Source organism: Heterodontus francisci, chromosome 4, assembly GCF_036365525.1.
Source record: "Heterodontus francisci isolate sHetFra1 chromosome 4, sHetFra1.hap1, whole genome shotgun sequence".
Taxonomy (NCBI): domain Eukaryota; kingdom Metazoa; phylum Chordata; class Chondrichthyes; order Heterodontiformes; family Heterodontidae; genus Heterodontus; species Heterodontus francisci.
In genome coordinates, this window is record NC_090374.1 from 145,238,909 (window position 1) to 145,257,127 (window position 18,219).

At 41.8% G+C, this 18,219-nt stretch overlaps 1 protein-coding gene across 12 annotated transcripts in view; it reads right to left on the reverse strand.

The window, feature by feature from the left end:
* The window catches only part of focad (focadhesin), a 268,225-nt gene that overhangs the window by 153,288 nt on the left and 96,718 nt on the right, over positions 1-18,219 (reverse strand). For all 12 annotated transcript variants that reach the window (XM_068030258.1, XM_068030260.1, XM_068030265.1 and 9 more), the window contains 3 exons: positions 2,844-3,052; positions 970-1,230; positions 371-475 (listed from right to left, as the gene is read on the reverse strand). In XM_068030258.1, the coding sequence (XP_067886359.1) occupies positions 371-475; positions 970-1,230; positions 2,844-3,052 (575 nt within the window). The remainder of the gene's footprint in view (positions 1-370; positions 476-969; positions 1,231-2,843; positions 3,053-18,219) is intronic.

The window sequence follows — 18,219 nt, forward strand, 5'->3', positions numbered from 1 at the left end:
ACTGCTACTACCAAAAGCTTGAGAGTTTTCTGCCCTCTCAGGTGCACACTGTTGCTGCCAGGCTTGTCCATCAAGGGGTGCTACTGACTTCTCTGCCCACATTTTTCTCCCATTACCAGGGTTTCTGTTCTATTTTTAACTTGAGTCATGTGACAACTAGTATACGTTGTTGCTAAATTAGTTCTTTCAGTGCCCTCTTGAAAAAAAAACTGGTCCAAAATTAATTCACTTAGTCTATGAATTCCTCAAAAAATATTTAAACAAAAAAAAACAATCACTTCCATAACACCTGAAGCTAGGTTCTATTTAGTAGTCCTGTAAGGAGCCAAGATTTTCATTGATGAGATAAATGGTATTTCTTCATACAAACCTTGTGTGTGCCCAGAGCAGGAAGTGTATAAAGAATAGCACGATACAACGTAGGTTCCAGTGGTCTGCCCAACTTAAACGTCAAAACAGAAATGAGATGTGGTACCTACAAATGAAAAAGAATGGAGGAAACTGGATTATTCTAACAGTACATAAGGAATTATTCATTCAGTATTCAATAATATGGTTCCTCCCTCAACATACAACTAATAAATTAGAACAATTGAAATGCACCAAAACACACAAATGACTCAATATGAAGTGAAGCATTGTTTTTCTACATTATATATTTTTAACCAGAATTAGTGAAGACAGAAATTTCATCTCCCAAGAGACAGCCTGAATATCTTTTGCCAGTATTTGCAGCATACATGTTTCATATCTCAGACATTCCTATGATGAAAAACTCCTTACGTCATTCAAGGTACCAATATAAACATGGCGTACAATAGTGATTCCTGGCAGTAATGCTAGGCTTGTAAAGTATTCCATCCAGCATGAGCTTTTTGACTAACTTGTATTAATGGAATCACTGTCCAGTGAACGTGTACTTTGCAAATATTCTCATTAGACTTTGCCTGGGAACAGCAGAGTTGTTACCTGAGAAGCATCAGCTTTTGCCAATTCTGTAGCAGTATCCAAAGCCCTGTGAAGGCACTCCCCATCCTCTTTTAAAATTACATAGGCAATCAGAAGAGTAATGTGTTCAGGGACTGTGTCATTTAACGCCAGTGTTGATTTGACAGAAGACAACCAAACAGAAGCAGTGTTGACATCCATACTGAAACCATCCACGAGTTTCCAAGTTGCAAAGACAGTTTTATACCAACCGGTTATAGGAAACATAAGTTCACAAGAAGGCTAAAAGAGAAAAAAAATTACAAACATGATTCTAGCAAAGCTAAGTTAAACATGTAATAGAAGAATTGAAAAGGGCAACCCATGGGAAATACAGGGTAAAAAACTGTTGGCACTCAATAGCTAAGTATTAACAAAAGGTGGTGCGATGTGGGAACGATGGGAGAGGAGATGGCTTTCATTCTAAAGTAAGTGCTATTCCCACTTTCCTCCAAATTTAGCTCATACTAACAATAAATTTACAAAAATTCCAACCGTACAGGAGCTACTTTGAGTATGGGTTTATATTGTCTCTCCCATAGAGAGGCGGTGGAGTAGTGGTAATGTCACTGAACTGGTAATCCAAAGGCCCAGGCTAATGCACTAGGGACTTGGGTTCAAGTCCCACCATGGCAGCTGGCGGAACTGAAATTCAATTAAGAAATTCAATTAATTAATAAAAATTTGTAATTGGAAGTTAAGGCTGGAGTCTATGAGCCCGCTGCCAGTGTCGACAGCAAGCTCAAAAACTGGTGGCCTGCGCACGTCAAAAGAGCTGCCGCGATCTTTAAATAGTCGGGTCAGCCCACACCATTCCCCACCCCCCCCCAACCCCCATCACGTAGAGGCCGCGGGCTGTCCGTACCCGACAATGGTGTCAGTTGCCTGTGCGCAGGCTCCATTTTTAAAGGGCAGCCAGCCCTGCCGATTTATTTCAATATTAAAAGAAATATACACCAAAACTTAAAAAATACATTTCTTTTGCACCTTTCCCACCCTCTAATAACAATTACGATAACTATTTGCCCTTTCCCTCCAAAAACACTTACCTTTTACATCTGACCTTTCCCCCAGCCTCTCCCAAACTGCAAATAGTTTAAGGTTCAACTCTTCCCGCCATCCCTTGCACCCATTACCTGCATTTGACCCCATTACCCCCACATCCCCAGCACTGACAAACTTACCTCCTCCCCCCACTGCTGAAACCATCATCCAAGCCTTTGTTATCTCGAGACTTGACTACTCCAATGCTTGAATTAATAGCCTCCATAAACCTGAGATCATCCAAAACTCTGTTGTCAATGTCCTAATTCGCACAAAATCCCGTTCACAGATCACTCCTGCGCTTGCTCACCTACACTGTCACCTGGTTAAGCAAAACCATGACTTTAAAATTCTCATGCTTGTTTTCAAATTCCTCCATGGTCTCATCCCTCCCTATCTATAATATCCTCCAGCCTACAACTCTCCAACATATCGGTGCTCCTCCAATTCGGCCCTGTTAAGCATTCCCAATTTTAATCGCTCCACCATTGGGAGCCGTGTTTTCAGCTGTCAAGGTCCTCAGCTCTAGAATTCCCTCCCTAAACCTCTCTTTCCTCCTTTAAGATGTACCTTAAAACCTACCTCTTTGACCAAGGTTTTGGTCATTCATGCTAATATCTCTATGTGGCTCGCAATCAATTTTTGTTTTGGTTACACTTCTGTGAAGCACCTTGGGCCAACATACAAATTGTTGTTAAAACAAAAATATTGATTAATTATTAGATGAGTTCCCACCAGAATTTAAAAAATACAGTTACTTGTTACAGTATTTTCTAAATCAAATGTCACAGAAACCATCATCTCTTCCTTACCTTCTGTCTGCTAGCAAACTCCTTTGCTTCCTCATTCTGTATGACATTGAGGAGTTTCACAGCCAGCTGCTGGTTGACCAGTGTAACCTCTGCATCTGATGTACAGTCCATAACCACTGCAGAAGATGCTATCTGCAGTAATGGCATCACTAGGATCAAAGCTGCCTTGTGTGAATTGTGAACAGATGGCAAAGACAGGATCTTCAGTGCTGCCAATATTAGAAAGAATTGTAATTATTAGACTTTTACATTCTGTTGTACATAGAAAATTGGGAAAGATCACAGGCGGCTCCATTACTTGAGGAAAAGCATCCCAAGTGCAAGAGGTGAGAACATTGCTCTGACTAATATTTTTATCCTTACAACGCAAAAAATGTTCCTATCATTTATGAAGTTGATTTGTGTCTGGCGTGGTCTTAGATAAAACTACATAGCAATCGTATCTGTTTCAATACGTTTAACTCACATTGAGGTTTTATGCAGATTGGTATCAATACCAGTGTCATGAGCATGGATTGTTATATGGCTATAAGAAGTATCTTCTGATGAGTTTTTAGCATAGGTGAACTAACAGGAATGGCTATAAAAAGGGGGTTTTCCCAACATTGTCACCTGCAGATAATTTTTTTTCAAAAGCAATCGTTTATTGCAAACTTTTGTCTCGGTGAACCACACAGGTATTGGGAGTGGAGTGTTGGGGCCACATATAAAGTTTTAATCGACGTTCCCATTAATTTCCATATACATAAAGCTACTTATAGTAATAAATCTCAATCTAACCATAAATGAACCAACAGCACTAAGAACAGCCCTCGTCAAACTTCCAAGCCTTTGAAATTCACACAAGACAAAGAATTACAGACACAAGGATTACTGAGCTTTGAAGGTCGATTGCCAAGATTAGAGGGCTAGAGGCTGGACAGCCTTGGTTCAGTAGCCTTGATTTCAATGTAATGACACACCTTTATGTAATAAAAGTAATAATGGAAAATCCTTTCTTTGTTGTATGCTATTCATTCTTATTAGTGTAGGCACTGCTACCGGAAATGTAATAATCTATTATTCTTGAAATTAAAAAGTAAAACTGCCCTTCATAGTATTTAACAGAAGAGGTTTTGTCTGTCAAACAGTTTTAGTACAATGCCTCCATGATGGGTCATAAATTCTAATACACTTGAAGATGCAGTATAACTTCTAACTTGGTACCTCTTTTGCTTTAAATAAAGTTCACAATTTTATATGGGGATATATAGTCTATTAACCTCTAGTACCTTTGGCCTCCTTATCTTGAGAGACAATGGATACGCGCCTGGAGGTGGTCAGTGGTTTGTGAAGCAGCACCTGGAGTGGCTATAAAGGCCAATTCTAGAGTGACAGGCTCTTCCACAGGTGCTGCAGAGAAATTTGTTTGTCGGGGCTGTTACACAGTTGGCTCTCCCCTTGCTCTTCTGTCTTTGTTCCTCCCAATTGCTAAGTCTCTTCGACTCGTCATGCTTTAGCCCCGCCTTAATGGTTGCCCGCCAGCTCTGGCAATCGCTGGCAACTGACTCCCACTACTTGTGATCAATGTCACAGGACTTCATGTCGCGTTTGCAGACGTCTTTAAAGCGGAGACAAGGACGGCCGGTGGGTCTGATACCAGTGACGAGCTCGCTGTACAATGTGTCTTTGGGGATCCTGCCATCTTCCATGCGGCTCACATGGACAAGCCATCTCAGGCACCACTGGCTTAGTAGGGTGTATATGCTGGGGATGTTGGCCGCCTCGAGGACTTCTGTGTTGGAGATACGGTCCTGCCACCTGATGCCAAGGATTTGGGTAATGACAGAAAAAGTACACATTTTATAATTGAGAGCTTACTTGGAAGAGGCCTAGCTTTTTTTTTTAAATCAGCACCATTCGACCATAAGACAAGTTAGAATACCAACTAAGTCATACTTTGTACTGATGTCTGGAATAATTTTAAAACATGAAAAGATCAATTCAGATAATAAGTTTGTGTCCAGAAGAAAAAAAAAGTGGGAACTAGAAAGTTATACCCCCACCTCTCCTGTTCATCCTTCACAGGAAAATAGTTTTCCTGCAGGTTTGTAATCTAAATTTCAAAAGGTTTTGGGTTGTGGTTGCAGATAACAAACTACTATTCAGAAAATACTTCTGCCTAATTAAACTGTCAAGGGAAATATAGGAGGCATCAGCCTAAAATATTTAATTCAGGTTTGGTCTTTGCAGTCTAAATAACAAAGCATTTAATGAAGGATATTGCCTGAAATTCTTGATGAAAAGAAGGCAATTACAGTATTTTGTATGCATGTACTTTCACGGGTTTTGTTTTCCAGAAAAATGGCTCATTACCATTTAATGAGTCTCATTTACTGCAATGCATGAGCAGTAAACCATAAATATATTTTTCCCCTTCATAGCCTTGGACAAACTTAGTTTTGTAATTAAGGTCTTCACTGAATCAAACAACCAACATAAAACGTTGATCAGATCACATAAGTGTATTGAATACATACAAAATAGCTACAGTATCAGAATATACATCAAGTGGTGATATTAAGTGGTGAACATTTTTATCCTGCCGATAAATTCTAGATTTTTGATTTAATACTTCCAACATAGGATTCTGCTCCTCATCGAACCATTAAAAGCACAGGAATTCTCTACACTTTCATCTCATAATTGGCCAGATAGTGCCAAATATTCCTTATCTTTCCCTATGATGTAAGTAATATCGTCCAGTATATCTCTAAATGCAAAAAAAACCATGATGGAGCCCAAATATGATTATGCATATTTCACTTAACCTGCAACAGGATTAACTCTCTCCAGTAATTGCCATTGGGGCATGCTGACCCATTTTTTCACTCTCTGCTTTACATACCAAAAACACATGAAGCCAACAATGAAGCTGTTTTCTTACTTGAGTGCAAGCAGGAATTTTTGTTTAAAATTCGGGACGATAATGTAAAATTAAATTACTGTTAGCTCTCACAACGCTTTGCTTCTTAATTTTTGTTTCCCCTCTGGTTTTCTCTCCACTATTTTCTCTGATGCTTTGTCCCTCTAGATTCCCACGTGTCTCTATTTTTTTCAGTCATTCATTCCCTGAATCTTTGCTTCCTGCTCTAAAGATAAGCAATTAAGATTTTTAACAGTGAGTTCTCAATGGAACTGAAAAATCAGTACATTCAGCAATCACTTGCTTTTTGCCCACAACAATTCATTGATGTGGGGAAGGTTTGGAGAAGGAGAAATTCTGTGAAACACAGTGATCTCCACAGCAATGGAAGCACTGGAAAAAGGAGTTGAGTCAACAGAGGTCGTACCAATTCATACCAATTGATTCTCAACAGTACAGCGTGAAAAAGCTTAGCTATCATAAAATCACTCCTAAAGGCTTCCAGTTCATTTGGACTATTCCAGCAATCATCTCGATCATTTGCAAAGAATATGCTGACTTGGTGAAAGGTACTCTTTAACCACATCCCTATGACCATCAAACAATTCTCATTTTGAAGCTTCGCTCCTCCCACAATCCCCTTAGATTTCATTAGCTGTAACTATGCATACAAGATAATTGGATGAGCAAGGTTATTAGGCCCATCTCAGTTCATCCGAAGACCTCTCTCCCAGATTGTAGAAGACAACTGCTTATTCAATGATTCCAGGGCTTTTGCTTCCACTACTCTATCTGGAAGTTTATTCCACAGGTTAATCACTCTTAGTATGAAGATGATTTTCCTATCAGTTCTAAAATTACCTTTCAATAGCTTGAACCCATTTCCAGTTTTACTTCCACAGTTTACTTTGAAGTACAATTGCAGGCCAATGTCTTCTATATCCTTAAGAATTATTTTTATCTCTCTAAAATCACCTCTCGAACACCTTACTGAAAGCTGAAAAGCCCAAGATTTTCCCATATTTCTTTCTAACTCAAAGCCTTGATACTGGGGATCATCCATGTAGATCTTGTCTGCACTGCCTCCAGAGCTTACATGCCTCTTACTTGTTGGTGACCAAAAATGAACTCAATATTCAAGGTATGGTAATAACTGAAGTACAGAAAGTTTGAGTATTTTGTCCTCTGACCTATACCCTAGTACGTTGTTATGCAGTTTAATATCCTACTGGATGTCTTGATTGCTACTCTGAATCAGTTGGATGTGTTTAGTATTGAATCTGCTAAGGCTTATAAGTTTCTTTCAGCTTCATCCTTAACTATTTCAACACCTTTCATGGAATACACATACAACAGTAACAACTTGCATTTGTTTAGTGCCTTCAATGTAGAAAAACGCCCCAAGAGCTTCACAGGAGCTTTATAAATCAAAATTTAACATCAAGTCACACGAGGAGATTCTAGTCCAGATGACCAAAAGCTTGGACAAAGAAGTAGATTTTAAGAAGTGTCTTAAAGGCAGAAAGAGGTAGAGAGGTGGAGAGGTTTATGAAGGGAATTCGAGAGTTTAGGGCCTTGCCAACTGAAGGCAAGGCTGCCAATGGAGCAATTAAAATCAGGGATGCTCAAGAGGCCACAATTGGAAGAGTGCCGATCTGTCAGAGTATTGTAGGGATGGAGGATATTACAGAGATAGAGAGGGGTGCGATCATAGAGGGATGTGAAAATAAGGATGAGACTTTTAAAATTGAGACATTTCTTAATCAGGAGGCAAAGTAGGTCAGCGAGTTTTGGATGAACTCAAGTTTGTAGAGGGTAGAATATGGGAGGTCAGACATGAGGGCATTGGAATAGTCAAAAACGATAAATGAGGGTTCCAGCAGCTGATAAGGTGAGGCAGGGCTGGAATCAGGCAACATTACGATAAGTGACTTGAGAGAGAATTTTTTCCGGCGGGGTCTAAGCAATGGCACGGATTTGTGGTTGAAGCTCATGCTGGGGTTAAATACGACACCAAGGTTGTCAACAGTCTGGTTCAACATCAGACAATTGCCAGGGAGAGGGATAAGTCAGTGATGATGGCACAGAGCTTAGAATGGGGACTGAAGATAATGGCTTCAGTTTTCGCAATATTTAGTTGGTGGAAATTTCTGTTCATCAGTACTAAATGTGGGAAAGCACTCTGACAATTTAGAGGCAGTAAAGGAGCCGAGAGAGGTAGTGGTGAGGTAGAGCTGGGTCTCGTCAGCACAAATGTGGAAACAGATGCTTTAGGATGATGTCGCCAAGGAGCAGCACACAGACAAGAAATAGGAGGGACCAAGGCTAGATCTTTGCGGCCTTAGGGGACACCAGAGACAATGGTGTGGGAGTGGGAAGAGAAACAAATGAAGGTGATTCTCTTGCTAGTCTTAGATAGGTAAGAATGGAACCAAGCAAGGGCAGTTCCACCCAGCTGGAAGACAGAGAGGTTTTGGAGGAGGCTACTGTGGTCATCTGTATCAAAGGCTGTAGACAAGTCAAGAAGGATGAGGAGAGATAGCTTATCATAGTCACAGCAACAAAAAATGCCAATTGTGACTTTGATAAGAGCCGTTCCATACCGTGGCAGGGCTGGAAACTTGACTGGAGGGATTCAAACACAGAACAGCGGGGAAAATGGGCATGAATTTGAAAGGTGACAACATGTTCCAAGGACTTTGGAGAGGAAAGAGAAGGTGGCGATGGGACGGTAGTTTACAAGGATGGAGGGGTCAAGGGTGGATTTTTTGAGGAGGGCAGATTTGAAAGGTAGGGTGGTGGAGTACCTGAGCAGAGGGAACCATTAACAGTATCAGCTAATATGGGTCCAGGAATGGAAGTTGATTGAGCGAGGAGGTGGTGTCCTTCATAGGTGAGATGAGCTCAGACAGAACAAGACAGGAGATGGGATAGAATCTAGAGAAGAATACGACTTTTGGGCCAGGGCAGCAGGAACATGAGAGGTCAAGCCTGGTGGCTAGGGAAGTGAAGGAAGCCGGAGAGGCAGCTGAACAGATGGACTCGATCTTTGTGACAAAAACATCGATGAGCTCCTTGTTGGAAGTGAGGTTGAAAAAAGCGAGAGGGTGGTTTAAGATTACCATTCGTGAAGAGAAGCTGGAGGTTACCTTTGTATTCCTGGATGATGTTTGAATAGTGAGCAGTTTCAGCAAGGAAGAGCAGAACCCAACAATGTTTTCAGTGATCCAGCCAGATTGAGCAATGCATAGTTAAAACAGCTGTCCAACGAAGACGTCCAAATCTGCATCCCTTGGACTTAAGGGAGCGGAGATGAGGGGCATACCAGGGGAAATGACCAGGGTGAGAAAAAGTAATGGTTTTAAAAGGGACAAGTGCATCAAAGGTTGTGGTGAGGGTGTCATCAGTAGCTGCAAGAATGTCATGATAAATTGTGGGTCAAAGGCTGGATAGTTGGGAATAGTTCTGGATAGCGTAGTGATTAGTGACTTGCGGGAGAATTTTTTCCAACGGGGACACAGAAAGAAGTGGGGTTGGGAGGGAGAAGTGGCATATGAGTAGAGAGCAAGGAAATGATCCTTACCATCATTACTGCCCTCATGGGTAAGTTGACTAGTGATGTTGGGGAGAGTTTAAACTAAACTGGCAGGGGGTTGGGCACAACATACATAAGTAGAAAAGAGGAATAAGGTGTGTAAAGGCGTGAGAGTGTTGGATAGTACTAGAGATGGAAATAGTACCATATTAGTAGGGCCTTACCAAATTCATGGTCAAATTTTACAAATTTCACAGTCACGACATGTTAAGTATCAATTTCACGCATTTAAATCATAAATTTCACAGTGTCGCTACAAACCATGAAAATTATCTATTTAAAACAAAAAAAGACAAGGGTGGTTTCTCGTTTCAAATGGCATTTGTTGTATACTCAAAAACTATTGTAAAAAGTTGACTATAAACCGGTCACATTCTTTACTCACTGAATTCAGTATACCACCATCGACATGCAGAATTTGGCTTCCAAATTCTTTCACTTAATGTGTCGCGGTAATGGTTGTGGCCATTTTTGATTTCACATTCTGGCATTCTCACTTGTCTGCAAACACGAGAGACTGCTTCTCTCAAAACTGCACCAGAAGCCCTCCCTCGTCTACCAGAGAGTTAAGCTTTGTGTCAGGCACTAAAACACTCGAAGTTCGCAACATGCCCAGCAATCAGTGAGGTTCAGCCTTGTGTCAATGAATAAAATGCACAAAGTTTGCAAAATGGCTGATTTCACGGAGGACCCGAAATGTCATTGTCCATGACGCACTTTTCATGGCCGTGAATTTAGTAGGGCCCTACATATTAGATAGGAGCAGATGAAGAAGAACTATAAGGAATACAAAGACAGGTTTAGAATGCATGTATATAAACACGCAAAGTGTGGTAAATAAGGCTCGTGAGCTACAAGCACTAATAGCTGTGCGGGAATATGAAGTAGTGGCAATAATGGAAACGTGGCTTAAAAATGGTGCGGACTGGGCACGTAATATTCACGTATACAAAGGGTTCCGAAAAGATAGGGAAGGAAAAAAGGGAGCTCGGGTGGCAGTACTGACTAGGGAAGACATTGTGCTGTTGGAAAGAGTGGAGGTTCTTGAGCGGGCAAGGACAGAGTTGGAAAGCAAAAAGGGTTTGATCATGTTACTGGAAATATTCTATAGGCCTCCAAATAGTGAAACAAATAGAGAAGCAAATCTGCAGGGAAATCATAGAAATGTATAAGGACTGCAGTGTGGTGACAATGGGGGACTTTAATCACCAAAATATCGATTGGGATAATGTTAGAGCAAAAGGAAAGAAGGGAGAGGAATTGCTGAAATATGTTCAGGAGCACATCCTTGACCAGTATGTTCTAGGTCCAACTAGGAAGGAGGCATTGCTGGATCTGGTGCTGGGGAATGAGGTGGGCCAAGTGGACCATGTATCTGTGGGAGAACACTTGGGTAAGAGTGACCATCGTCTCATAAGGTTTAGATTAGTAATGGAGAAGAGCAAGGAACAATGTAAAGTAGAACTTCTAAATTGGAAAGGGCTATCTTCAATAGGATGAGAGGGATCCAGCCAGAGTAAAATGGAACCAAAGTGTGACAGGAAAAAACTGTAACGGAACAATGGGTGATCTTTAAAGGAAGAGATGTTTTAGCTACAGGCTAGGTACATTCCAACAAGAGTGAAAGGCAAAGAACCAAAGCCAGGGCTCTTTAGATGACAAGGGAAATAAAGAATATGATGAAACAAAAAAAGATGCATGTTAGGTGAATTCTGCAAGCAAGAACCAGGCCAAATACAATAAGTTGAGAGAGGATGTAAAGAGGAAAATAAGACTGGTAAAGAGAGAATAGGAGAATAGAATGGTAGTTAACATAAAAGGGAACCCAAAAATCTTCTATCGGCATGCAAATAGTAAGAGGGTAATGAGAGGTGGGGTGGCACCTACCAGGGACAAAGAGCGTGACATATGCTTCGAGGCGCAGGGCGAGGCTAGAATATTTAACCACTTTCTATTGGTATTTATTAAGGAACAGAATGTTGGCAAAATAAAATCGATAGAAGCGGAGATGGTAGAGGTAATGGAAGGGGTGAAAACTGATAGGCAGGATGTAATGGAAAGGCTGGCTATGCTTAGAATGGATAAGTCACCTGGTCCAGATGGCTTGCAACCCAGGCTACTGAGGGAAGTGGGGTGGAGATAGCGGAAAAGCTTGCCATAATCTTCCAACCTTCCTTAGATATGGGGGAGGTCCACAGAAAATGTGACACCCATGTTCAAGAAATTGAATAAGGGCTCGATCAGCATTTATTGCCCATCCCCAATTGCCCTCAAGAAGGTGGTGGTGAGATGTCTCTTGAACCACTGCAGTCAATGTGGTGGCTGTTGTCTATATGGATTTTAAGAAAATGCTTGACAAAGTATCAAATAAAAGGTTTGTTAACAAAATTGAGGCTCATGGAATAGGAAGGTCACTGTCAGCTTGGATAAAAAAATTGGCTTAAGGGCAGAAAACATTAAGTCATAGTAAATGGTTGTTTTTCAGACTGGACGATGGTAGGCAGTGGTGTTCCACACAGGTCTGTGCTAGGACCACTGCTATTTTTTTGATATATAGAAATGATTTGGACTTTGGAATATAGAGTAGAACATAGAACAGTACAGCACAGTACAGGCCCTTCGGCCCACGATGTTGTGCCAAATCTTTAACCTACTCTAAGAACAAACTAACTACCTACCCTTCATTCTACTATCATCCATGAACCTATCCAAGAGTCGCTTAAATGTCCCTAATGTATCTGCTTCTACCAGCACCGCTGGCAGCGCATTCCACGCACCCACCACTCTCTGTGTAAAGAACCTACCACTGACATCTCCCCGAAACCTTCCTCCAATCACCTTAAAATTATGCCCCCTGGTGATAGCCCTTTCCACCCTGGGAAAAAGTCTCTGGCTAGCCACTCTATCTATGCCTCTCATCATCTTGTACCCCTCTATCAAGTCACCTCTCATCCTTCTTTGCTCCAATGAGAAAAGCCCTAGCTCCCTCAATCTTTCTTCATAGGACATACCCTCCAGTCCAGGCAGCATCCTGGTAAATCTCCTCTGCACCCTCTCTAAAGCTTCCACATCCTTCCTATAATGAGTACAATTTTAAAACATGCCAATAATACCAAACTTGTAGCAAAAAGCTAGAGCGATGTCAATCGACTGCAACAGGATATAGATAGGCTAGCAGAATGGGCAGACAAGTGGCAGATGGAATTTAATACAGTGAAGTATGAGGCAATGCATTTTGGCAGAAAGGATAGGGAGAGACAATATATACTTAATAGCACAGTTCTTAAGAGTGTAGAGGAACAGAAGGACCTTGGCGTTCATGTGCTTAGATCTGTGAAGGTGGCAGGACTTACTGAGAGAATAGTTAGTAAAGCATATGGGATCTTGGGCTTCATAAATAGAGGTATTGAGTGCAATAACAGGGAAGTTATGCTGAACCTGTATAAAGCTCTGGTTAGGCCACAACTAGAGTATTGCATCCAGTTCTGATCATCACAATTTAGGAAGGATGTATGGATCCTTGAGAGGGTACAGAGGAGATCTACCAGAATGGTTCGTGGGAAAAGGGAATTTAGCTACAAGGTTAGGTTGGAGAAGCTAGGGTCATTCTCCTTGGAGTCAAGGAGGTTGAGGGGAGATCTGTACAAGATGATGACAGGTTTAGATAAGGTAGACAAAGGAAAGCTGTTCCCATTAGCTGATAGTACAAGACCTAGACGACACAGATTTAAGGTTTTGGGTAGAGATACGGGGGGATGTAACAAAGTGGGTTTTTGTAACGCAGCAAGTAGTAATGAGCTGGAACTCGCTGCCTACGAGAATGGTGGAAGCGGAGATGACCAACGATAGGCACTTGAGGGAAATAAACTTGAAGGGCTACGGGGGAATGGGACTGACTGGATTGCTCTAGAGAGAGCCAGCATGGACCTGATGAGCCGAATGGCCTCCTTCCATGCCATAATGACTCTATGATTGCCTTATCAGTGATAGCTACGATGGGGGGAGGGGGGCAGGGGGGACTAAGGCCATGTGAGATGGCAACATCGAAGGGGTGGCCATGAATATGGGTAGCAGAGTTTACTTGGAGGGAGAGATTTAAAGGAGAAATGGAGGGCAGTGAACTCAAAGGAGAGAGAACAGAGTCCTCGCAGAGTCCAAGGCACCCCACTTCTTCCAACTCTGACTCATTCCTCTAAAAATATACAGTTAGCCAGATTCTTAACCACTCCCTGGGATTAGCCGAAATCTCCCCCAAGCTTCACATCATAAGGCCTTCCTTCCGTAGTCATCTGAATAATTATTTCCTCAAAGAAGTTGACGAGCTTAGTCAGAAGGACTTTCTCCTTCTGAATTCCTGCTGTTAACTAGGTTATTGGTATATAGATAATCCTCAAGTTTTACTCCCGATAATCAATTTCATTATTTACATGTAATGGAAGAAAGACTAATGGGTCTGTCGTTGTCAGTATCTGTTTGTTACCACTTTTGAAAATACTGTCACGATCCATTTTTTTTTCTCCTCAGGAAATATAGCTACATGACTTTAAGCTGTAAAAAGATCAGTACTGCTTTAAGGCAACAAGCTCCAGAGACTGAGCAAAGATGCAGTCTGGTTGCTTAGCTACAACCATACAAATCGAGAAGAGATGAAATACAATGTTGCCATTTGACTTTGAAACTGGCTGGCAGACACAGACACTTGACACATCTGTGTGCTAGCACCTGAAGGGAGAAAGAAGAGCTCCCAGACCATTTGAACTGAAGGAAGAGAAGTTAGTTTATTATTCTCTCAAAATTCGAAAAAGTTAAGCCAGATTAATTACTTTAAAAAAAAAAGAAATTATTGATCTGTGTTCATCGCTGGAAAGAGGAGTTTGATGCTTCAAATGCTGGACTGAACTGCTAAATTCTTATATAAAAGCAAAATACTGCGGATGCTGGAAATCTGAAATAAAAACAAGAAATGCTGGAACCACTCAGCAGGTCTGGCAGCATCTGTGGAATGAGAAGCAGAGTTAACGTTTTGGGTCAGTGACGCTTCTTCGGAATTCTTATGTCTGAAAGGATCCTCTCATCAGGCCTTGAAAGACTGCAAGTAAACTTTGAATCAGAGACTGTTCGCCAAGAAGCGTAATCTGCAATGACTCTTTTGTTATCTCTTTTTTTTGGGGCAGCTAATTAAACACCAAACTACCATTAGTTTAGGTACATGTATGCAAATGTGGGAGTTAGATTTTTTTTAATAAGTTGTAAAGTCTTTAAATATCGATTTATCGAACTACTGTTTAAGATCTTAGTTTTTTTTTTAAATAAATAGTTAATTTGCTGATATCTAAAGATACCTGGGTTGGTTGGTCTCATTCGGGGATTACTAGATTGTTGCAATTTGGCTGCTGCTTTCTTTGATTTGCATGATGCAACCTGTGGAGCGGTGGGACTGAATTGACAGTGTGTTGCTCCCACTGCAATCAGAATCATATATTTTGATAGGGGGCTTTGTTTTGAGCAGTCATACCAGAACAATATACACTTACAATTTTCTGGACTCACCACCCCCATCACCCCAATCCAATGACTCCCTCATAATGATTGCCATTGCCACACAAATATATCCTTAGAGTCCATCACATTGGGGTAGTTATTATCTATCCCTGGGACATATTTATTATGAGACGACTTAGCCTGTTTAGGACTTCCATCTCATTTATAATAAAGTCATTAATGTTACTTGGGATATCTTGACCTGGGCAGGGCAAGTTACTCATCTCTTTTGAATACTGTAGTTGGAGGAAACATTCATTCAGAATATTTTCCATTTTGAGGTCATCCTCAGTTTCAAGACCATTTGTATCTTTCATGGCTTTTGTCATATCTCTGACTTCCCACTTGCTGTTGTGGTACTCAAAGATTTTTTTTTACTGCAATGCTTAGCTGTAGCTACAATGCCTCTTTCCAGGTCTCTCTCTGCTCCTCTCATGACTCATTTAACAGACCTGAAACGTTAACTCCTCAGATGCTGCCAGACCTGCTGAGTATTTCAGCATTTCCTGTTTTTAGAACATGTTCCTGCTTTTTCTCATAGTTTTCACCACAAGACCTTTTTATTTTCCTCCCTGCAGGATTTGTACAGGCCTTTTTGCTCTTTGTTTCAATTGTTTGCTAATCCATTTAGGGCCACATTTGCATAGTCTTTAGTTTGTTGAATTTTTGGACTATATTATATTGTCCAACCTGAAATAAACAGTATTGGAAAATAATCAAAGCACTGTCTTGTCCTTTTACGTTCATGCTCTTACATTTTGCTTGGCGTTCTGTAGAACACCTGTAAACAGTTTCTCCATATTTAAATATTTGACATATTAACTGACAAAGGCTTTGGTGAGATCAATGATCTCACTTTCATTGATCTCACCAAAGCCTTTGACCTCGTCGGCAGACGTGGTCTCTTCACAAAGACTACTCGCAAAGATCAGATGCCCACCAAAGCTACTAAGTATCATCACCTCATTCCATGACAATATGAAAGGCACAATTCAGCATAGCGGTGCCTCACCAGACCCCTTTCCTATCCTGAGTGGCGTGAAACAGGGCTGTGTTCTCGCAACTACACTGTTTGGGATCTTCTTCTCACTGCTGCTCTCAGATGCATTGAAATCTTCTGAAGAAGGAATTTTCCTCCACACAAGATCAGATGGCAGGTTGTTCAACCTTGCCCATCTAAGAGCGAAGACCAAAGTATGGAAAGTCCTCATCAGGGAACTCCTCTTGGCTGACGATGCTGCATTAACATCCCACACTGAAGAGTGTCTGCAGAGACTCATTTGACAGGATTGCAGCTGCCTGCAACGAATTTGGCCTAACCATCAGCCTCAAGAAAACGAATATCATGGGACAGGACGTCAGAAATGATCCATCCATCAATATCAGCGACCACGCTCTGTAAGTGGTTCAAGAGTTCACCTACCTAGGCTCAACTATCACCAGTAACCTGTCTCTCAATGCAACAAGTGCACGGGAAAGGCTTCCACAGCTATGTCCAGACTGGCCAAGAGAGTGTGGGAAAATGGCGCACTGACACGAAACACAAAAGTCCGAGTGTATCAAGCCTGTGTCCTCAGTACCTTGCTCTATGGCAGCGAGGCCTGGACAACGTACGTCAGCCAAGAGCGACGTCTCAACTCATTCCATCTTTGCTGCCTCCGGAGAATCCTTGGCATCAGGTGGCAGGACCGTATCTCCAACACAGAAGTCCTCGAGGCTTCCAACATCCCCAGCATATACACACTACTGAGTCAGCGGCGCTTGAGATGGCTTGGCCATGTGAGCCACATGGAAGATGGCAGGATCCCCAAGGACGTATTGTACAGCGAGCTCATGACTGGTATCAGACCCAATGGCCGTCCATGACTCCGCTTTAAAGATGTCTGCAAATGCGACTTGAAGTCCTGTGACATTGATCACAAGTCATGGGAGTCAGTTGCCAGCGATCACCAGAGCTGGCAGACAGCCATAAAGGCGGGGCTAAAGTGCGGCGAGTCGAAGAGACTCCGCAGTTGGCAGGAAAAAAGACAGAAGCGTAAGGGGAGAGCCAACTGTGTAATAGCCCCGACAACCAATTTTACCTGCAGCACCTGTGGAAAAGTCTGTCACTGTCGAATTCGCCTTTATAGCCACTCCAGGTGCTGCTTCACAAACCACTGACCACCTCCAGGCGCTTACCCATTGTCTCTCGAGCCAAGGAGGCCAAAGAAGAAGATGATGATGATTAACTGACAATAAACAAGAATTATTTTTAGATTTGTTAAATTAACCTCTACTCTGGCAAATCAAAAGGGGAGAGATTCTGGATGCCTCCTCCTTGATTCAAAAAGTTGACCGAGTTATCATTTAATTTTGCTCCTTGCTATCAACTGCATGTCAAGGTACCTCGGTTCCAAATCAAGAAATCTAAACATAAAGTCAAGCGAACTATTTCGCATTGCTGGTGTTACTACCAGGTGAGGAATGGGGTCTCACGCTCCCTTCTGGCCCCTTTCCTGGTTTGACCGTATAACAGGGTTTAACCTTTAAAAAGAGTGTTTTAGCTTCACCTCAGGGAGTCCTTACTCACTGCTCTCTAATTGTAATTGGGCCAATCAGACAGGCTTTCTTAGGTTTAAACAAGAAAGATTTAAGTTTATTAGCCTTAACACTCTAACTCAGTTAAAATTACTAAAATACGCAATGCAACCACACTAGCATGCATACGAGATAAACACACACACACACAAATAGGTACAGAGGGGGAGAAAGAATAAGGGGGGGGGGGGGGTTGGAGTAGTAAATGGAATTCAGTTACTGTCCAAGTTTGGATGTAAAGTCCTTGACTGGAGTTAACTGCAAGTTACGTCTTGCAGTTCTCGCTGGGGCCCAGTGCACACTTTCAAACTTGTTTTGCTGGTATCAAAAGGCGGAAGATGTCCTCTGTCCTAAGGATAAAGCTGCTTCTATGAGTCCCTGAAACTTTGATGGAGAGAGACAGGGAGTGAGTAGTGCTTTCTTCTTGAAGTTCAATTGCAGTCTGCCCTTTGTGTGGCACAATTCAAAAAGTCCCCAGGTCGGCCAGCAGGTTAATCATGCGACCAACTCTTTGTTTGAAACAGCATAATCTGCGAGAATTGTTGATTTCAAAAGTTCTCCAGTCACACTCAGTGGGGGGGGGGGGGGGGTGGAGTGCTGGCTCTTATGCAGACAGTGGCTCTCAACGTCTTTTGATCATCACTATTGACAAAACCCATCTTGCTAACTGAATCAGTGAGCACTCCCATTGCCTCTCTATTCAACTGTCTCTCAGAATGCAAATGTGCAGCTGTGTTTTCAGCTGTTCAGGTCTGCGG